This window comes from Zeus faber (genome assembly GCF_960531495.2).
Source record: "Zeus faber genome assembly, chromosome: 17".
Classification (NCBI taxonomy): Eukaryota; Metazoa; Chordata; class Actinopteri; order Zeiformes; family Zeidae; genus Zeus; species Zeus faber.
Window position 1 is genome coordinate 30,594,398 of NC_137204.1, and position 23,026 is coordinate 30,617,423.

At 45.0% G+C, this 23,026-nt stretch overlaps 1 protein-coding gene across 2 annotated transcripts in view; it reads right to left on the reverse strand.

The window, feature by feature from the left end:
- katnal2 (katanin p60 subunit A-like 2) overlaps positions 1-22,537 on the reverse strand; it is a 23,541-nt gene extending 1,004 nt beyond the window's left edge. The window contains exons 1-13 of one of the 2 annotated variants that reach the window (XM_080018172.1): positions 22,466-22,537; positions 15,450-15,520; positions 14,789-14,955; positions 14,022-14,055; positions 12,384-12,507; positions 12,183-12,272; positions 10,064-10,102; positions 9,360-9,437; positions 1,226-1,324; positions 990-1,053; positions 751-869; positions 262-353; positions 77-184 (exon numbers count right to left, since the gene is read on the reverse strand). In XM_080018172.1, the coding sequence (XP_079874298.1) occupies positions 77-184; positions 262-353; positions 751-869; positions 990-1,053; positions 1,226-1,324; positions 9,360-9,437; positions 10,064-10,102; positions 12,183-12,272; positions 12,384-12,507; positions 14,022-14,055; positions 14,789-14,955; positions 15,450-15,520; positions 22,466-22,519 (1,139 nt within the window). In that variant the 5' untranslated portion in view covers positions 22,520-22,537. The remainder of the gene's footprint in view (positions 1-76; positions 185-261; positions 354-750; positions 870-989; positions 1,054-1,225; positions 1,325-9,359; positions 9,438-10,063; positions 10,103-12,182; positions 12,273-12,383; positions 12,508-14,021; positions 14,056-14,788; positions 14,956-15,449; positions 15,521-22,465) is intronic. The other variant, XM_080018173.1, reaches the window with a different exon arrangement.
- Between the last annotated feature and the right edge of the window lie 489 nt (positions 22,538-23,026).

Here is a 23,026-nt window from a genome sequence, read left to right on the forward strand (position 1 = left end):
TTAGCACCAGGAGCCGGGCTAAGGGCTAGCAAGAGGCATGGCCGCCGGTGGGTTCGGCTAGCCTGGAGCTAATTACCAGGGAAGGTTGGAGGCGGCGAGGACGAACACCGGGCGGTCGGAGCGGGACAGTCCGTCCATCTGGATCAGCAGCTCCGTCTTCATCCTCCCGCTGGACTCATGCTCCCTGGGCGGAGGAGAATTACAAAGTACTACTAGGGCGCGTACAAAGTACTGCTATTAGTCGTAGGAGTTACTACTCACCCCAGACTGGTCCCTCTTCGTCCCATCACCGCTTCCAGTTCGTCCAGGAAGATGGTGGACGGAGCATGATGGCGCGCTAGCTCAAACAGCACCTGCAAGCACATAGCACCATGCTAACTGGCTAGCTCTAGCACCATGCAAACTGGCTAGCTATAGCACCATGTTTTCTGGCTGGCTCTAGCACCATGCTAACTGGCTGGCTCTAGCACCATGCTAACTGGCTGGCTCTAGCACCATGCTAACTGGCTGGCTCTAGCACCATGCTAACTGGAACAACACAACAAAACATTGTGGTATATGCTGAAATAGCTAGAAGATAGCAGATACTACAGCCGTAGTAACTAGAACACTTTGAGTGTTTTATTACGAGTAGTACTACAGTAGGTACTCTACTGCTACTGTGGTAGTGTTACTATTAGTTCTGAGGTAGTGCTACTAGTAGTACTGCGGTAGCGCTAGTAGTACTCCTGTAGTACTGTGCTGCAGTACCCGGACCAGCCTCTCGGAGTCACCCCTCCACTTGCTGATGATGCTCGATGCGGAGATGTTGAAGAAGGTGGTGTTGCACTCGGTGGCCACGGCCTTGGCCAGCAGCGTCTTACCAGTACCTGAGTACAAGTACAAGTACACACACAAGTACTTTGAAAGGAATGCTGTGCCAGTACAGGAGCTAGGCTAGCTGAACCCCTCTGTAGCCATGCATGGAGCTAACCCAGTTAGCATCTGACCTGGAGGACCGTAGAGCAGCAAAGCCTTCCAGGGAGAGAGTAGCCCCGTGAAGAGCTGGGGGTACTGCGGAGAGGGAGTACTGTTAGTATAAGTACCAGTACTATGTGTGCACCCGGTACCCCCAGCCCCGTAAAGAGCTGGGAGTACAGGGGGGGCGGGTCAGTTGTACCGATAATATAAAGTACTACTACACACTGGGGGGTTAGTAGTACTGTTTATAGTACTACACACTCACCCTGGCAGGGTACACCACAGCTTCCTTGACCAGACGCTTTGCATCGTCCAGACCGATGATGTCATCAAAACGGACGTGGGGGCTGTGTACGTGGATGTCCTGATATACACATAAATATATACATACATAAATATATAGATGCATAAATATATGCATGCATAAATATATACATACATAAATATATGCATGCATAAACATATACATGCATAAATATGTATACATAAATATATACATACATAAATATATATACATAAATATATACACATAAATATGTATACATAAATATGTACACAAAAATATATACATACATAAATATATATACATAAATATATACACATAAATATATATATATATACATATAAACATATATAAATATATACACATAAATATCTATACATAAATATATATACATAAATATGTATACATAAATATGTATACATAAATATATACATACATAAATATATACATACATAAATATGTATACATAAATATATACACATAAATATATACACATAAATATATATATATACATAAATATATACATACATAAATATATATGTACACATAAATATGTTTACATAAATATATACACATAATATATACATACATAAATATATACACATAAATATATACATACATAAATATATACACATACATATGTATACATAAATATATACACATAAATATGTATACATAAATATATACATACATAAATATGTACATACATAAATACATAAATATGAAAAAGTTACAGGTCTGTGAAAGCCAGAAATCTTGCTTGTTTGTAGGTGACCAAATACTTATTTTGCCGAGGAATTTACCAATTAATTCATTAAATACTACAATGTGATTTCCTGGATTCTTTCCCCCAATTCTGTCTCTCATAGTCGAAGTGAACCTATGATGAAAATTACAGGCCCCACTGTACATACATAAATATATACACATCAATATATATATATCCATATATATATATTGGGACGGTGGCTCTGACGTCCCACATCATGAAGACCTTCGAGAGGCTCGTCCTGGAGCAGCTAAGGCCTATGGTCAGGCCTTTCACTGATGCACTACAGTTCACCTTCCAGCCCCTTCTGGGAGTTGAGGACAGCATCATCTACCTGCTGAACAGAGTCTACACTCATCTGGACAAGCCGGCGAGCACTGTGAGAGTCATGTTCTTTGATTTCTCCAGTGCTTTCAACACCATCCGTCCGGGTCTTCTGGGTGAGAAGATGGCTGCGATGCTGGTGGAGGCCCCCATCGTGTCCTGGATTGTTGATTACCTGACGGGCAGACCACAGTATGTACGCCTACAGAACTGTGTGTCTGACAGAGTAGTCAGCAACACTGGGGCCCCACAGGGGACTGTCCTCTCTCCATTCCTCTTAATCGTCTTCACCTCAGACTTCAACTATTGCACTGAGTCCTGCCACCTTCAGAAGTTTTCCGATGACTCAGCAATAATTGGTTGTATTAAAAAGGGTGATGAGAGTGAATACAGGACTGTTGTGGGCAACTTTGTCACTTGGAGTGAGCTGAACCATCTGCAGCTCAATGTGACTAAGACAAAGGAGCTCATAGTGGATCTGAGGATCTGTTTCCATCCAGGGGGTCCCTGTGGACACTGTGGAGGAGTACAAGTACCCGGGGGTGTACTTCAATAACAAGTTGGACTGGACCAGAAACACTGAGGCAGTCTACGAAAAGGGCCAAAGCCGACTCTATTTCCTACGGAGGCTGAGGTCCTTTAACATCTGCCGGACGATGCTGAGGATGTTCTATGAGTCTGTTGTGGCCAGTACCATCTTCTTGGCTGTCACATGCTGGGGCAGTGGGCTGAGGGTCGCAGACAACAACAGACTAAACAAACTAATCAGGAGGGTCGGTGATGTCGTACTAGAGGAGCTGGACACCCTGACGACTGTGGCAGAGAGGAGGATGCTGTCCAGGCTTCAGTCCATCTTGGACAATGTCTTACACCCTCTCTACGACACACTGGCCCAGCAGAGGAGCACCTTCAGCAGAAGACCCCTCTTACCCAGATGCACCACAGTGCGCCACAGGAAATCATTCCTGCCTGTGATCATCAACCTCTACAACGCCTCCCTCAGAGAGTCAGACACCCCCTCTCTGTAACCTGACCTCAAAACACCGACTTCCACTTCTGCACCTTCTTCTTTTTGCACATTTTAACTGTACATTTTACACTTTACCATGTGTATATAGATATGTTTATGTATATATATTTATATATAAATATGTTTATATATTTATTTATATATAAATATGTTTCTTAATAATTATTATATGTTGTATGTTGTATGTTAATATGTTGTATGTAGATTGGAGTTGTAACGAAAGTAATCGCCCCCTGGGATTATTAAAATATTTCTGATTCTGATTCGATATACCTTAATAAATACACATAAATATATATACCTAAATAAAAACACATAAATATATATACCTAAAAAAATACACGTAAATATATATATACATATATACACATAAATACATATATACATATATACACATTAAATATTTATTTATATATATATATATATATATATATATATATATATATATATATATATATATATATACAAAAATACACACTCACGGCCACTTCATTAGGTACACCTGTTCAATTGCTTGTTAACACAAATAGCTAATGAGCCAATCACGTGGCAGTAGCTCGTTGGGTGGAGGCATGTAGACATGGTGAGGATGAGCCAATCACATGGCAGCAGCTCGTTGGGTGGAGGCATGTAGACATGATGAGGTGACTTGCTCAGGGGATTTAAGTCGAGCTCTAGTGCTGAGGTTGCTGTGTAGTGTATTACTGCTCTGCTTATGTTATCTAGTATTGTAGTACTGCAACTTAGGACTACTGGTTTGACTCTGCACATTTCACTGCTATTTGCTGATCTGCCAACAAGGTTGTGTTCCAGACACACCCCCTATTCAGGTAAGTCCTCTCTTATGTGGGCGTGCTCTTAGCCAGGTGCAACCCTAATCACATGAGCAGCTGTATTCTATCACCTATTTATGGTCCTGCCCTTGAGCGTTAGCTTCAAGCGTTGGCCCATTTGTAGTCGCTCTGTGTAAAGACGTGCGTCTACCTCTGCACGTCCACCGAACAAGGCAAACCTGCCTTCTTTTTCTCACTCCATACAAAATGTGCTACTACCGCATCCCTACAACTTCAAGGTCACCCAGAAAGCCTCGTTATACCATACGCCGATGCAATCCGGGTAACCTCAGGTCCCTGCAGCAAACATCTTCTGCAAAGACCTCCTTCTCTGTTGGCTTGTGGAATTGTCGATCTGCAGTTAACAAGGCAGACTTCATTTCTGGTCATGCCAACCACCTCTCCTTGGAGCTCTTGCTCTCACTGAGACATGGATTAAACCGGAAGATAGCGCAACCCCGGCTGCACTCTCCACAAACTACACATTCTCCCACACATCCAGACCATCTGGCCGTGGTGGTGGGACTGGCCTGCTAATTTCCAACACATGGAAATTGAATCCACTGCTGCCTTTAAACAACTTTGTCTCCTTTGAATATCACGCCGTCTTGGTGACTGCTCCGGTGAAAGCCTATGTGGTCATCATCTACCGTCCACCAGGACAACTAGGTGACTTTCTACATGAGCTTGACACCCTGCTGTCATCTTCTTCTTCTTTCGTATATCATCAGATGGCCAACTCAGTGTCATGTAGCCACGCCCTCGTCTCCAGTCCTAGGTCAAAAAGGCCAGCTTCTGAGGGTGGGCTGTATAGGGGGCAGCTGGTGATTATGTGCTCGGCAGTCTGTTCAGGTTCGCCACACTCGCATGACGCACTGTTGGAAAGGCAACACTTCTTTAGAGTTGACTTGAAGCGTCCGACGCCAGTACGCAGGCGGTTCAGCGAGGTCCATAGGTGGCGTGGCATGTCTTCTCCTTTTACACCTCCTCCTGGGTCCCGGATGTATTGTTGGATGCGGGAGGGCGCAGCTGTCTCCCACGATTGTCTCCAGGATGCTGCCAGCCAGGCGTCCTTGGACAAGTCGTCAGGGATCGACTGTAGCATCTCTTGTGCTGCGTTGTTGTAGGGATGGCGAGACTTGAGCCTGAATGGTGGTGCCGGTGTTGTTGTGGCTTTGTGCAGGATGTGCCAGTCGTTCTTCTGGGCTTTTCTTGCCAGGGCGAGGGTAGCTGCTTCCCGTCGGAGACTGGGTGGGGCGTTACCAGCTAGGACTGGCAGGTAGGAGACAGGGGTGGGTTTCAGACAACCAGTTACTATCCGGAGGGCACTGTTGATGACAGTATCCACCTTGTTCGTATGTGGACTTCTGCTCCAGGCAGGGGCACAGTATTCCGCTACGGGTAGGACCAGGGCTTGCGTGGATATGCGTAAGGTCTGGGGGGAAGCTCCCCAAGTCGAGCCTGCAAGGCGGCGGATGAGCGAGACCCTTGCGGTTGTCTTGGCCTTCACTTCATCCAGGTGCTGCTTGTAGGACAGCGTCCGGGCCAAGAATACGCCGAGGTACTTGGGGGCTTGCTGGAACTCCAGGCGGATGTTGCCAACATGCACGTCCAGTTCCCTTCTTGCCTCCCGGTTGTAGAGGTGGTAAGCTGCAGACACTGTTTTGCCCATGCTGAGCTGAAGGTGCCACTTCTGGAGGTAGTCTGCCAGGATGCCCATGTCACGGTTGAGGCCTTCTTCCATGTTGGGCATCGAAGCATGATGGCCAGGTCGTCCGCATAGCCGTACTTCTTGGATGTTGTGTCTGGCAGGTCGTGAATATAGATGTTAAATAACATTGGTGAGAGGACAGAGCCTTGCGGGACACCGTTCTTCAGCCTTCTGAGCCTGCTGGTCCGGCCATCGCTGGTTTGTAGGATGAAGCTATGGTTAGATAGCATCTCCATGATAAATCTCACCATGTGCCGGTCCGGGATTGTTCTCAACAGTTTCAGGTGTAGTCCACGGTGCCACACGGTGTCATAAGCGGCTGTCAGGTCCAGGAATACTACTCCAGCTTTCTCATTATCTTGGAAGCTGTCCTCGATGTCCTGGGTGAGTAGCGTTACCTGGTCCACCGTTGACCTGCCTCTGCGGAAGCCGGCTTGTTCCGGTGGGAGTTGAGGGTCCACCACTGGCTCAATGCGGCTGTAGATCAGCCTCTCCAGAATCTTGTATGGGACACAGAGCAGGGATATGGGCCTGTAGGACTTCGGGTCTTCGGCGGGTTTGTTCGGCTTTGGCAAGGCTATGACGGAAGCACGGCGCCAGGTCTTTGGGAGCTTGGACCTCCGGAAGCATGATGAGAAGAATGTGCGTAGCCATTGAGATGTTCTTTCACTTTGGTGCATGACAAACTCTGGGTGGATATTGTCTCGACCTGGTGATTTGCCCAATTCAGTTTTTTAATTGCTGCCTTAAGCTCGGCTGCTGTGAAGTCCCCTGAGAGATTAGCATCAGCGCTGGCTGCTCTGGAGAGGGATGATACCTCACACGATGTCAGTCGTGCGAAGTTTTTGTCCGCATCAGGGAAGCGACCATTTTTCAGGAGCTGGGAAGCAATAGCATCTGCAGTCACTGGACACCTACGAGGTGTTGTTTTTCTCCCTGGGAGCAAGTTGATGGTCTGCCACGCCTTCCGGGTGGGTGAAGTCGATGGATTCCGCTACTTCCGTCCCTAGCCCTTCGGGTGTCATCCAGCTTCTGCAGGAGGGTTGTTGCTGTTGCGTCCATTTCTTCCCTGGAGCTCGCCTGCTGGTGTTGGCGCAGCAGGCAGCTGCACTCCTCATCCCAGCCCGGGATATAGTTTTTATTGTAGCCACGTGGCATGTTGTGCTTTGCTGCCCTTAGGAGGACTTCACAGTAGGCACTGTATGCAGCATCCACATCTTCTGCTTCTGGGTCCATGAGACCAGCAGTTCTTCTTTCTGTTTCCACCATAAACGACTGCCAGTTCGCCTTCCTGAAGTTCCATCTCCTGACCAGTTTGCCAGCTACCGGCTGTACTAGGGATGGTACTTTGATAATGGATGGCCGGTGGTGTGAGCGAGGGAACCTGTCCAAGACACCTCTCTCCGGTTTCAGGTCGTTACTGCGGCATATGACGAAGGCCAGATCTGGGTTGGTGTAAGAGTTCCAACGTGCAGAGCAGAAGCTTGGGGGCTCCTTTGGGTCGTACAGCAGTAGTGCCTCAACGTTAGAGGCCCACTCACTCAGTGCTTCTCCATCCTGTGATGTGTGTTGGTAACCCCAATCCTTATGTTGGCAGTTGAAGTCACCTGCATAGATGGCAGGAGCAGTCACGGGTGGAAGTGATGATGCAGTCAGCGCTGTTGGTGGGAGCTTATATACGTTCACGACAGATTTTTCTTGGATTTTAGTGACCAGCCACTCGATGTTGCAGCCAGGTGGAGATTGGCTGGTGGCTGCCCAGCTCAAACCATCTCGGACGAAGGTTGCCATTCCATGCTTCTTGCTGTGGATGGATCCAGCGAGGGAGAACCCAGGAAGCTTGAGGTTTTCATCTGACACCCAGTGTGTCTCTTGCAGGAGGACCGCTGCCACTTTGTTGGAATCGGCGAGATGCCTGATGACTTCGAGTTTGGTGATGGTAAGGCCCTCGACATTGAGTTGGAGCACCGACAGACCTTGGTTTTCGACGGTGGGGGTGTCATCAATTCCTGAGCATGAGTGTTCCATGCTCGTCCTCGGAGACATGAACATCCACTTGGACAGTGCCAGCTCGGCTGACTTCCTGTCTTTGGTTCGCTCATTCGACCTAAGACAGGTCCCGACTCCACCGACTCACAAGGCTGGCAAAGAGCTTGATCTCATTCTTGCTCGGAGCTGCACCACGGACAACCTAAGGGTCACTCCTCTTCATCTCTCAGACCACTTCTTTATCCACTTCAATGTCCAGCTACCAAAACAACCCCCCACCTCCCCACCCATGGTTTCCATCCGCCGCAATCTCCGCAACCTGTCTCCCACCCACTTCTCCTCTGTGCTCTCCTCTTCTCTTCCACCCCACGGCACTTTCTCCTCTCTGCAGGTTAATGATGCCACTGATTCTCTCTGCTCCACCTTGAGCTCATGTCTGGAGCCTGTGTCCACTATCCACCAGACCTGCTCCATCAACCCAGTCGCACCCTTGGATGACTGACACCCTCCGGACAACGCGCCCTGACCTCAGAGCAGCCGAGAGGAAATGGCACAAATCCAAAACAATTGAAGATCTTGCAAGCTACCAGACACTGCTGTCCTCCTTCTCTTCCAGCATCACTGCTGCCAAGAAGGTCTTCTTCAACGATAGGATCAACGGTGCCACAGACACACGTAAGTTATTCTCCACCTTCAAGTCTCTGCTTTACCCTCCACCACCTCCCCCAGCTACTAACCTCACTGCTGACTACCTTGCCTCCTTTTTTACTGACAAAGTGGCAGCCATCAGCAGCCAATTCACTAAACAACTTACTCACAACCTGTCTTCTCCAGCCCTAGGCTCATCGTTCCCTGGTTTCACCCCCCTCGCTGAAAGTGAGGTATCTAAACTACTAACATGTAGCCGTCCTACTACCTGTCCGCTAGATCCGATCCCATCTAACCTCCTTCAAGCCATATCACTGACTATCACCCCGGCAATCACACATGTGATTAATTCTTCCCTAACTTCCAGCACGTTCCCCTCCGCTTTCAAAGTGGCTCGGGTCGCACCACTGCTCAAAAAACCCTCACTCGATCCCAATCAAGTAGAAAACTATCGGCCGGTCTCTCTCCTCCCATTCCTTTCCAAAACCATAGAGAGGGCGGTCTCTAGACAGGTAACAGAGTACCTGTCAAGAAACAACCTTCTTGATACACTTCAATCTGGCTTCAAAAGTGGTCACTCCACCGAAACAGCCCTGTTGTCTGTGACAGAGGCCTTAAAAACTGCTAGAGCTGCTGCCAAATCCTCGGTTCTCATTCTGCTAGATATGTGTGTGTGTGTGTATATATATATATATATATATATACGTTTGTGTGTGTGTTAGTGTGTACTTCAGTGTATATTTCTTACCCTGCTGATCAGTGTGTGTGTGTGTTAGTGTGTATTGGTGTGTACTTCAGTGTGTATTTCTTACCCTGCTGATCAGTGTGTAAAGTTCCTTCATTTCGTTGTTGATTCCATTAAACAAACTGAGCGGCTTCAACGGACGATCCTGCAACACAGTGCCAGTGAGTACTAGTACAACTAGTACTACTAGTACAACTAGTACGCCGAGAGCAACTATTACAATGAGAGCAACTAGTACAACGAGAGCAACTAGTACAACGAGAGTACTACTAGTACAACTAGTACAACTAGTTAGTATAGACACCTGTACTACTCCGTAGTATTAGATATTTGTACTACTGGCAGTATAGATACTTGTTCTCATAGTTAGTATAAAAACTTGTTCTACTTGTTAATATAGATGCTTGTACTACTAGTGTTATAGATACTTGTAATACTAGTTAGTATAGATACGTGTACTACTTGTTAGTATAGATACTTGTACTACTTCTGAATGTCAGAGGAATCTTTTTAAATTCCAAATCAGTAAATATGATGTAATAATATTACACTGAGTAATATAATATTATCATATCATATTATTACACTACTATACATAATGTTATATATAGTATTAAAACACAAGGTTTCATATATGTAATACTGTTTTGATCAAGTTATTTTCTGGTAGGTAGTATTTTGCGGTATTATGTACTGCTAGGTACCATATGTACTACTGGGTACTACTATGTAGTACTGTGTGTGTACGGTGTGTGTACTTTGTGTATTTACCGTGCATTCTTCGTCCTGCATCGTGTACTCCGATAAATCCTGAAAACATGAACTGGTATGAATACTTAGAAGGTTGTTTCCATGACGACGGTAGAGGTTGCGATGTACAACGTACCGTGGAGAGGAAGTCGCATCATAGACCAAATCTAGGGTTTTTCAAAATAAAAGTCCCTCCATGACTCCATGACCCGACATGAACATCCAGCGCTGTCAGCGTGTGTTGTTAGCGTGCGGAGGATATGTGTGATGTCACATCTGCCGCTAAGCATCATGGGAAAGGTGACGCTGGTTCCAGCTGTAGCACATTCCTCTGAAACACGACCTCATCACGACCTCATCACTGACTTGAAAAACAATCATTTCAAATTAAAGCTTTTTCCTTTCACCGGGATGAAGCTTTGCTCACATGACTGGTTCTGCCGCTAAGCATCATGGGAAACATCACGTCCTCCATCCCATCATGTACATTTTACACATTTCTCATCTCAGCAGCAAAACTTGATGAAAGATGTTTTTAGAGAAAACTTTTCAGACTTTCAAACTTTTTCAACTTTTCAACTTTCAAACTGTTAAACTTTTCAAACTTTTTCAACTTTCAAACTTTTTCAACTTCCAAACTTTTTTAACTTTTTCAACTTTTCAACTTTCAAACTGTTAAACTTTTCAAACTTTTTCAACTTTCAAACTTTTTAACTTTTTAACTTTTCAGACTTTCAAACTGTTAAGCTTTTAAACTTTTCAAACTTTAAAGCTTTTAAACTTTTCAAACTTTCATGCTTTTCAACTTTTCAAACTTTTCAACTTTTAAACTTTATCTTTTAAGCTTTTCAACTTTTTCAACTTTTCAGCTTGATCTTTTAAGCTTTTTCAACTTTTATAACTTTTTCAACTTTTTCAACTTTTTCAACTTTTTCAACTTTTTCAACTTTTTCAACTTTTTCAACTTTTTCAACTTCAACTTTTTCAACTTTTTCAACTTTCAAACTTTTTCAACTTTTCAACGTTCAAACTTTCAAACTTTTTCAACTTTATCTTTTAAGCTTTTAAACTTTTTCAAACTGTTAAACTGTTTCAACTTTTCAACTTTTTCAACTTTTCAGCTTGATCTTTTAAGCTTTTTCAACTTTTATAACTTTTATAACTTCTTCAACTTTTTCAACTTTCAAACTGTTTAAACTTTTCAACGTTCAAACTTTCAAACTTTTTCAACTTTTTCAACTTTTCAACTTTTTCAACTTTATCTTTTAAGCTTTTAAACTTTTTCAAACTTTCAAACTTTCAAACTTTCAAAACTGTTTAAACTGTTTAAACTTTTTCAACTTTTTCAACTTTATCTTTTAAGCTTTTAAACTTTCAAACTGTTTCAACTTTCAAACTGTTTCAACTTTTCAACTTTTCAACTTTTTCAACTTTATCTTTTAAGCTTTTAAACTTTTTCAAACTGTTTAAACTTTTAAACTTTTTAAACTTTATCTTTTAAGCTTTTAAACTTTTTCAAACTTTCCAACTTTTAAAGTTGAAAAGTTGAAAAGTTTAAAGTTTGAAACTTTTTCAACTTTTTCAACTTCAAACTTTCAAACTTTTAAACTTGATCTTTTAAGCTTTTCAACTTTTCAAACTTTTAAACGTTCAAAGTTCTCAAACTTTTCAACTTTCAAACTGTTAAGCTTATAAACTTTCCAAACTTTTCAACTTTTTCAAACTTTTTCAACTTTTCAAACTTTTTCAACTTTTCAAACTTTTCAACACTCAAACGTTCAAAGGTTTCAAACTTTTTACCTTTTCAACTTTCAAACTGTTAAGCTTTTACACTTTTCAAACTTTTCAACTTTCAAACTGTTAAACTTTTCAAACTTTTCAACACTCAAACGTTCAAAGGTTTCAAACTTTTCAACTTTTCAAACTTTCAAACTGTTAAACTTTTCAAACTTTTCAAACTTTCAAACTTTCAAACTGTTAAACTTTTTCAACTTTTAAACGTTTCAATCGTTTCAATCGTTTCAACTTTTCAAACTTTTAAGCTTTTCAAACTTTTAACTTAATCTTTTCAACTCTTCCAACTTTTCCAACTCTTCAAACTTTTTCAACTTTTCAAACTTTCATACTTTTTCCTTTTCACCTTTTTGTCGCAGCCTCCGTCTCCGGACGCGTTGTTTTTCGTTATCGACGAAACGTTGAGTCCCAACTCTGACAAAGTGGGCGGAGCTTCCTGTTCAAAGACAACAAACAGGACTTCTTCATGTGGTCGACTGGTGCATTATGGGTAATTAACTTTGACTTTCATTTTCAGTTTCAAAGATCTTTATTTTTGAACTCGTACGCCAGCCGTCTTGCTAGCTTCTCTGGCGGCCATCTTGGAGTCTGTCGTCTTGGTCCCGCCCCTGGAGTGTTGGCTGTGGGCGTGGCCTATCTTGGGGAGAGGCTTGGCAGCAGAACGGGGCGTCCTGAAGGGACAGACAGGGGAGGAGAAAGAGACAAATGGAGAGAGTGAGACGGGTGGAGAGTGAGACAAGTGGAGAGTGACAGTGGAAGTCCTACGGACGCATTGGCACAGCGTAGGGGCGTTGCCCGACGTAGGGGCGTGGCCCTGCGTGCCCTCAGTGCTGCTTCCTATTGGATCCATGTTAATGATACGCGGCGACGCAGCCGTTTCCATAGCAACAGGAGAGAAAACGACTGAGAAGGAATTCAATCAAAGGAGAGGAGAGAAGGAAGTGAGGACAGGAGAAGGAGAGGAGAGAAGGAAGTGAGGAGAGAAGGAAGTGAGGAGAGGGGAAGGAGAGGAGAGAAGGAAGTGAGGAGAGGGGAAGGAGAGGAGAGAAGAAAGTGAGGAGAGGGGAAGGAGAGGAGAGAAGAAAGTGAGGAGAGGGGAAGGAGAGGAGAGAAGAAAGTGAGGAGAGGGGAAGGGGAAGAGAGAAGGAAGACAGGAGAGTGGAAGGAGAGGAAAGAAGGAAGTGAGGAGAGCGGAAGGATAGGAAAGAAGGAAGTAAGCAGAGTGGAAGGAGAGGAGAGGAGGAAGTGAGGAGAGGGGAAGGAGAGAAGGAAGTGAGGAGAGGGGAAGGAGAGGAGAGATGGAAGTGAGGAGAGAAGGAAGTGAGGAGAGGGGAAGGAGAGGAGAGAAGGAAGTGAGAAGAGGGGAAGGGGAAGAGAGAAGGAAGACAGGAGAGTGGAAGGAGAGGAAAGAAGGAAGTGAGGAGAGCGGAAGGATAGGAAAGAAGGAAGTAAGCAGAGTGGAAGGAGAGGAGAGGAGGAAGTGAGGAGAGGGGAAGGAGGGAAGGAAGTGAGGAGAGGGGAAGGAGAGGAGAGATGGAAGTGAGGAGAGAAGGAAGTGAGGAGAGGGGAAGGAGAGGAGAGAAGGAAGTGAGGAGAGGGGAAGGAGAGGAGAGAAGAAAGTGAGAAGAGGGGAAGGAGAAGAGAGAAGGAAGTCAGGAGAGTGGAAGGAGAGAAGGAAGGAGAGGAAAGAAGGAAGTGAGGAGAGCGAAGGATAGGAGAGAAAGAAGTAAGCAGAGTGGAAGGAGAGGAGAGGAGGAAGTGAGGAGAGGGGAAGGAGAGAAGGAAGTGAGGAGAGGGGAAGGAGAGGAGAGATGGAAGTGAGGAGAGAAGGAAGTGAGGAGAGGGGAAGGAGAGGAGAGATGGAAGTGAGGAGAGGGGAAGGAGAAGAGAGATGGAAGTGAGGAGAGTGGAAGGAGAGGAGAGAAGGAAGGAGAGGAAAGAGGAAGTGAGGAGAGCGGAAGGATAGGAGAGAAGGAAGTAAGCAGAGTGGAAGGAGAGGAGAGGAGGAAGTGAGGAGAGGGGAAGGAGAGAAGGAAGTGAGGAGAGGGGAAGGAGAGGAGAGATGGAAGTGAGGAGAGGGGAAGGAGTCTCTACTACAACACTGAAGCGTCTGGGTGCCAGTCCGGTGGACTTCTATCGTGAGACAGGTGGAGAGAGTGAGACAGATGGAGAGTGAGACGCTCACCTGTACTTTCTGTTGCTTCTCGGTCTGGTTTCAACTGTGGAGACAGATGAAGGACGTCAGAATGGATAGGACTCGTTAGTTAGTTAGTCAGTTAGTCAGTAAGTCGGTTAGTTAGTCAGTAAGTCGGTCAGTCGGTCAGTCGGTCAGTCGGTCAGTTGGTCTGTTAGTTTGTTAGTCAGTAAGTCATTTAGTCGGTTAGTCCGTTAGTCAGTTAGTTTGTTAGTCAGTCAGTTAGTCATTTAGTCGATTAGTCAGTTAGTTAGTTAGTCAGTTAGTTAGTTGGTAAGTTAGTTAGTCAGTCAGTTAGTTGGTAAGTTGGTTAGTCAGTCAGTTAGTCAGTTAGTTAGTTAGTCAGTTAGTTGGTAAGTTAGTTAGTCAGTTAGTTAGTTAGTTAGTCGGTTAGTCGGTTAGTCTGTAAGTTAGTGAGTCAGTTAGTCAGTTAGTCAGTTAGTTAGTCAGATAGTTAGTTAGTTAGCTACTTAGTTTGTTTGTTTGTCAGTTAGTCAGTTAGTTAGTCTGTAAATTAGTTAGTCAGTTAGTCAGTTAGTTTGTTAGTCAGTCAGTTAGTCATTTAGTCGATTAGTCAGTTAGTTAGTTAGTCAGTTAGTTAGTTAGTTGGTAAGTTAGTTAGTCAGTCAGTTAGTCAGTTAGTCGGTTAGTCTGTAAGTTAGTGAGTCAGTCGGTCAATTAGTCAGTCAGTTAGTTAGTTAGTTAGTCAGTCAGTTAGTTGGTTAGTCAGTTAGTCAGTCAGATAGTTATCTGGTCACCTGGCTCCGCCCTCCTCCGGGTCAGCCTGGGCTTCCTGTGGAACTTGACATAGTAGTAGCTCTCGTACTCCGTCAGCACCGTCTCCAGGTCCACGTTGTCACAGACATCGAACTGAGACACAACAGAGTTGGACTCAAGGTCCAAGGCCCCTGCTGCCTCCAGGAACCTGGATGAGCGACAGGACACTGAGAGTGAGACCCTGGAGGAACGACAGGACACAGAGAGAGAAAGACAACCTGGAGGAACGACAGGACACAGAGTGAGACACCCTGGAGGAACGACAGGACACTGAGAGAGAGACAACCTGGAGGAACGACAGGACACTGAGAGTGAGACACCCTGGCAGAGCGACAGGACACTGAGAGACAACCTAGAGGGGGTGTTAGTGATGGAGTGATAGTGACGGAGTGATGGTGACGGAGTGATAGTGATGGAGTGATGGTGAGGAGGTGATGGATTGATAGTGATGGAGTGATAGTGATGGAGTGATGGTGACGGAGTGATAGTGACGGAGTGATAGTGACGGAGTGATAGTGACGGAGTGATAGTGACGGAGTGATGGTGAGGAAGTGATGGAGTGATGGTGACGGAGTGATGGAGTGATAATGATGGAGTGATAGTGATGGAGTGATGGTGATGAAGTGATAGAGTGAGACTGACCCCTGCTCCATCAGGTGGTGGTAGATGAGGATGAGCAGACTCTTCCTCCTGCTCTGCGTCCGAGCCTCCTCCTGTTTCAACCACAAACATCACATGACCACGGTGAAAGACCTGGAGAAGCAGCACCAGGAAACCCTGCGGTCCTGACGCCATGAGGGTGGAGCATCCTGAGCTGCAGCACAACCTGCTTCACCCTGCTTAAACCTGCTTCACCCTGCTTCACCCTGCTTCAACCTGCTTCAACCTGCTTCACCCAGCTTCAACCTGCTTCACCCAGCTTCAACCTGCTTCAACCACTTCCACCTGCGGCTTCAACCTGCAGCTTAAACCTGCTTCAACCTACTGCTTCAACCTGCTGCTTCAACCTGCTTCACCCTGCTGCTTCAAACTGCTTCACCCTGCTTCAACCTGCTGCTTCAACCTCCTGCTTCACCCTACTGCTTCAAGCTGCTGCTTCAAGCTGCTGCTTCAACCTGCTTCACCCTGCTGCTTCAATCTGCTTCACCCTGCTGCTTCAACCTACTGCCTCACCCTGCTGCTTCAATCTGCTTCACCCTGCTGCTTCAACCTACTGCTTCACCCTGCAGCTTCAACCTAGTTCACCCTGCTTCAACCTGCTGCTTCAACCTGCTTCACCCTGCTTCACCCTGCTTCACCCAGCTGCTTCAACCTGCTGCTTCACCCAGCTGCTTCAACCTGCTTCAACCTGCTGCTTCACCCTGCTTCACCCTGCTTCACCCTGCTTCAACCTGCTTCACCCTGCTTCAACCTGCTTCACCCTGCTTCAACCTGCTGCTTCAACCTGCTTCAACCTGCTGCTTCACCCTGCTTCACCCTGCTTCACCCTGCTTCAACCTGCTTCACCCTGCTTCAACCTGCTTCAACCTACTGCTTTAACCCGCTGCTTCAACCTGCTGCTTTAACCTGTTTCAACCTGCTGCTTCAACCTGCTACTCACCCTGCTTCACCCTGCTGCTTCAACCTGCTTCACCCTGCTTTACCCAGCTGCTTTAACCTGCTTCAACCTACTGCTTCAATCTGCCGCTTCAAACTGCTGCTTCCCTGGGATGTGAGTGGAGACAAAGTGGAGCTGAGCACCCAGCGAGGATGAGAGCAGTGATGCTAAACGCGGAACACAATGTCATACTGACTAACCCTACACACCCTGACCACCCACAACAACAACAACAACACAACAACAACACAACAACAACAACACCACAACAACACAACAGCAACCACAACAACAACAAAGACAACCACAACAACACCACAACAACAACAACAACAACACCACAACAGCAACAACAACAAAGACAACAACACAACAACGTAAAAACAAAAACAACCACAACAACAACAACCCAACAACAACAAGACAACAACAACAACCACAACAACAAGAAGGTGCAGACAGGTGGACTACATCTTTTGCAGGAGGTGCAATCTGAAAGAGATGAGTGACTGCAATGTGTTGGTAGGGGAGTGTGTTGCTAGGTAGCATGGGATGGTGGTCTGTAGGATGACTCTGGAGGCCAAGAAGAGGAAGAGAGTGAAAGAAGAGCCAAAGATAAAATGGTGGAAGTGGAAAAGGGAGGAGTGTTGCATGCACTTTAGTGAAGAGGTAAGGCAGGCAATAGGTGGGAATGAAGGGTTACCAGATGACTTTGAAACAACTGCAGAAGTGGTGAGGAAGACGGCCAAGAAGGTACTCGCTGTATCAAGAGGAAGGAAGATAAGGACTCTTGGTGGTGGAATGAGGACGTACAGGAGAGCATAGAGCAGAAGAGGTTGACAAAGAAGAAATGGGAAAGTCAGAGATGAAGAAAGTAACAGGAGTACAAGCTGATGCGGCGCAAGGCGAAGAGAGAAGTGGCAAAGGAAAAGGAAAAGGCGTACGACGAGTTGTATGAGAGGTTGGACAGTAAGGAAGGAGAAAAGTACTTGTACCAATTGGCAAGACAAAGGGCCCAAGCTGGGAAGGATGTACAGCAGGTTAAGAGTGATGAAGGATAATGATGAGAATGTGCTGACTAGTGAGGAGAGTGTGTTGAGAAGGTGGAAGGAGTACTTTGAGGAGTTGATGAATGAAGAAAATGAGTGGGAGAGAATGTGGATGAGAGTGGATGTGGATGATGTGGGGATAGTGGATCAAGAAGTGCAGCAAATGAGCAAGGATGAGGTGAGAACAGCATTAAAGAAGATGAAGAGTGGAAAGGCAGTTGGCCCAGGTGACAAACCTGGGGAAGCATGGACATGGTTAGGTGAGGTGGCAGTGGTGTTCCTAACCAGACTGTTTAACACCACCCTGGAAAGGGAGAGGATGCCGGAGGAGTGGAGAAGAAGTGTACTGGTACCATCTTCAAGAATAAGGGAGACGTACAGAGCTGTAGTAACTACAGGGGAATAAAGTTGATCAGCCACAGCATGAAGCTATGGGAAAGGGTAGTGGAGGCCAGGTTAAGAGGAGTGGTGGGGATCAGCGAGCAGCAGTATGGTTTCATGCCAGGAAAGAGTACTACAGATGGCATGTTTGTTTTAAGAACACTGATGGAAAAGTACAGGGAAGGACAGAGGGAGTTGCACTGCGTCTTTGTGGATTTAGAGAAAGCATATGATAGGGTGCCTAGAGAGGAAGTGTGGTATTGCATGAGGAAGTCGGAGGCGGCAGAGAAGTACATAAGAGTGGTACAGGATATGTATGAGGGCAGTCAGATAGTAGTAAGGTGTGCAGTAGGCGTGACCAAGGCCTTCAAAGTGGAGGTGGGACTGCGTCAAGGATCAGCTCTGAGCCCTTTCTTGTTGCAGTGGTGATGGACAGGTTAACAGATGAGATCAGGCAGGAGTCTCTGTGGACTATGATGTTCGTGGATGACATTGTGATCTGTAGCGAGAGCAGGGAGCAGGTGGAGGACAGCCTGGAGAGGTGGAGGCAGCATTAGAGAGAAGAGCAATGAAAGTCAGCAGGAGTAAGACACAATACATGTGCCTGAATGGGAGGGAGGGCGGAGAAAAGCTGAGAATGCAAGGAGTGGAGGTGGAGAAGGTGGATGAGTTCAAGTACTTGGGGTCGACCATCATCAAAGCAGCGGAGAGTGCAGGAGAGGGGTGAAGAAGAGAGTACAGGCAGGGTGGAGCGGGTGGAGAAGAGAGTACAGGCAGGGTGGAGCGGGTGGAGAAGAGTGTCCGCAGTGATGTGTGACAGAAGGGTTCCAGCCAGAGTGAAGGGGAAGGTGTACAGGACGGTAGTGAGAGCAGCCATGTTGAACGGTTTAGAGGCGGTGGCACCGACTAAAAGGCAGGTAGATGAAGTGGAGGTGGCAGAGTTGAGGACGTGGAGGTTTTCATTGGGAGGGACAAGGACAGGATTAAGAATGAGGACATTAGAGGGACAGCTCAGGTTGGACAGTTTGGTGGAAAAGTGAGAGAGGCCAGATTGAGATGGTTTGGACACGTGTGGAGGAGAGATGAGAGTTACGTTGGGAGGAGGCTGAGGGTGGAGCTGCCAGGCAAGAGGAAAAGAGGAAGCCAAAGAGAAGCTTGATGGAGGTGCTGAGGGAGGACATGCAGGCGGGTGGTGTCAGGGAGGAATATGCGCAGAACACAAGGTGTTGGAGGCAGATGATCCACTGTGGCCACCACTAATGGGAGCAGCACAAAGAATAGGAAGAAGATAAGTAGTAAATATTTGATAGTACAATGGTAGCAGTATCCCTATAATATATAGTATAAGTAGTAAATATTCGATAGTACAATGGTTGCAGTATCCCTATAATATATAGTATAAGTAGTAAATATTTGATAGTACAATGGTTGCAGTATCCCTTTATATATAGTATAAGTACTAAATATTTGATAGTATATAGGTAGCAGTATCCCTATAATATATAGTATAAGTAGTAAATATTTGATAGTACAATGGTTGCAGTATCCCTATAATATATAGTATAAGTAGTAAATATTTGATAGTACAATGGTTGCAGTATCCCTTTATATATAGTATAAGTAGTAAATATTTGATAGTACAATGGTTGCAGTATCCCTTTATATATAGTATAAGTACTAAATATTTGATAGTATATAGGTAGCAGTATCCCTATAATATATAGTATAAGTAGTAAATATTTGATAGTACAATGGTTGCAGTATCCCTATAATATATAGTATAAGTAGTAAATATTTGATAGTACAATGGTTGCAGTATCCCTTTATATATAGTATAAGTAGTAAATATTTGATAGTACAATGGTAGCAGTATCTCTGTAATATATAGTATAAGTAGTAAATATTTGATAGTACAATGGTAGCAGGATCCCTGTATGTAGTGAAGTGTGGGCTCCACACTAGATGGACAAGCCTCCTATAGAGACCCTGCCTGACACATTGTGAACAAGTATATGAAGATAGAAAGAAAAACAGGCAGCCATGCAGACACAATGATAAACAGACAGCCATGCAGGCACAATGATAATCAGGCAGCCATGCAGGCACAATGATAAACAGGCAGCCATGCAGGCACAATGATAAACAGGCAGCCATGCAGGCACAATGATAAACAGGCAGCCATGCAGGCACAATGATAAACAGGCAGCCATGCAGGCACAATGATCCATATCCTTTGTAACAAACATTGAGAAAAGAACAATCACACGGTGGAAGCATCTTAAAGTCCTCAACACACACTGCAGCTTGAAGTGAAGCCCAAACAGAATCCCCTCAGTCAGCTGCTCATGAGGCTGAGCATCACAACCAACACCAACATGGTTCCATGTCAGAGCAGCACTGCTTGACCATCACACATCACAGTCAAGCAAAGAGTTGAAGGAACCAAGAAGGAACCAAAACACCAAACAACCGTCATTGATGTCTGCGCTAAAAAGAGAAAATCCATCGTCACAATATGTCTGTAGTGTCAGAGACATGAAGCAGAGACAGATCCTGAGCAAGTACAGGCTCAGCGAGCACAGTCCACCAACAAGACATCACAAATAAGGTGTGGTCAGTGGAGGACAGGTGTGGTCAGTGTGGGACAGGTGTGGTCAGTGGAGGACAGGTGTGGTCAACAAACCCGGAACAAAACGGAACAACTGGAACGCCATTTATCCCTAGACAGAGAGTGGTCAGCGGCAGGTGACCTGTAGCTGATCCAAAACCAAGGAAATCCTTGAGGATGTAGAGCCTGAGTGAACACAGCCTGGAGAGAGGCCTCCACAGGCAGACCTGGCAACCCACACCTGGCAACCCAGAATTGGCAACCCAGAGAGGAAAGACTGTGCAGCCACTGCTCCAGCAGGAGGTGGAAACCCAGTTGCACTTTGTCACCAACTGTACCAAGACATCAGAGACACATAGTACCAGGGACACATAGTACCAGGGAGTACAAGCCGCAAAAGTACTTGAAAACCCAAAACCTCCTTATCTGCTGGAGAAACACAGCAGCAACATGTGTGAACTGCTGTGAGCGGAATACAAGCAGCGTGACCTCTGTGTGACCTCTGCACATAGACACACTGACACAACTCAATATTTTTAATAATTTTCAGTTTTCATATTGAATGAATACTTATATGTACCATTCCCTTTTATTGAACTGCAGCTGTAGGTTTTATATTGGACTTCAAGGCACTGCTCCTGAAGCTTCATATGTTTACATGTGTACATGTTGACATGTTTACAAGTTGACATGTTTACATGTTTTCATGTTTTCATGTTTACATGTTTACAAGTTGACATGTTTACATGTTTACATGTTTTCATGTTTACATGTTCACATGTTGGCAAGTTGACATGTTTACATGTTTACATGTTTACATGTTTACATGTTTTCATGTTTACATCTTGGCAAGTTGACATGTTTACATGTTTACATGTTTTCATGTTTTCATGTTTACATGTTGGCAAGTTGACATGTTTACATGTTTACATGTTTACATGTTTTCATGTTTACATGTTGGCAAGTTGACATGTTTACATGTTGGCAAGTTGACATGTTTACATGTTACATGTTTACATGTTTTCATGTTTACATGTTGACATGTTTACATGTTGGCAAGTTGACATGTTTACATGTTTTCGTGTTTTCATGTTTACATGCTGACATGTAAACATGTTAACATGTTTATATGGTGACATGGCGACATGATTACATATTTGCATGTTTACATGGCGACATGTTTTCATGTTGACATGTTTTCGTGTTTTCATGTTTACATGCTGACATCTCAACATGTTTACATGTTTACATGGTGACATGTTTTCATGTTGACATGTTTTCGTGTTTTCATGTTTACATGCTGACATCTCAACATGTTTACATGTTTACATGGTGACATGTTTTCATGTTGACATGTTTTCGTGTTTTCATGTTTACATGCTGACATGTCAACATGTTTACATGTTGACAAGTTGACATGTTTACATTTTTACATGTCGACTTGTTGACATATTCTAATGTTGACACGTTTTCATTGTCAACATTTTGTCAACAATGTTGACATGTTGACATGTTGACATCACATTTACATTTGTTTTTCTTGTTTGTTGTTTAATTTGACACTTGCTTTGGCAACATAAACAACTGTTTCCATGGAAATAAAGAACCTTTGAATTGAATTTAACTGAAATTGAGAAAGAAAGAAACAAAGAAACAAAGAAAGAAAGAGGGAGTGAGTGGTATAAACACGTGACCAGCAGGTGGCGACATATCCCACTCGCTGCAGCGGTTGCCTTGGCAACGTGAGGACGCCAAAGAAACATAAGAGAAAGTTTTAAACGAAAGGGAAGAAAAAAAAGAACAAGAAAGAGGAGAAAGTCACCGCTTGAAGAGGGTTCATCGGGGCTAGCGTGTAGCATGGGGGCTGCAGGCTAGCCGCGGGGCCGCAGGCTAGCCGCGGGGCCGCAGGGCCGCAGGCTAGCCGCGGGGCCGCAGGGCCGCAGGCTAGCCGCGGGGCCGCGGGGCCGCAGGCTAGCCGCGGGGCCGCGGGGCCGCGGGGCCGCGGGGCTGCTCTTCCACTCACCGCCTCCCGCGCTTCGTTCGCTGTTTTCATCGTCTGGTATGAAAGGTCCATCATGTTTCACTGCGCCTCCTCAGAACCCTAAAGAAGACAGGCACAGACACGGACACCTCAGACGCGTCAATAGCGCCGCCATCTTGGCGAGGTGTTTCGCCTAGAACCGCGTCCACAGAAGCAAGGCTTCACGTTGCGGCGATGCCGCCGCCATCTTTGTACGGTGTTCTTTCCATAAGACGGAGAAACAGATGCCGCGGATAAGGTAATAGCGCCGCCATCTTTCTAAGGTGTATTTTAATGATATTTCTGAGTAATTCATGGATTACATCCCGGACGACATTTTTGTTTCATGTATTTCACAATTTTTCTCCAGCATTTGTATTTTGGAAAATAATTCGATAGTTAAGATCTTCAGTGGTTAACAAAGTGAAATGCAGTGGTTTTATTCCTTTAGCAGATAAATATTTTATATATATATATATATATATATATATATACATACATACACACACACACACACACACACACACATATATTTATATAAAACACATCATTTGAAGAGTTGCG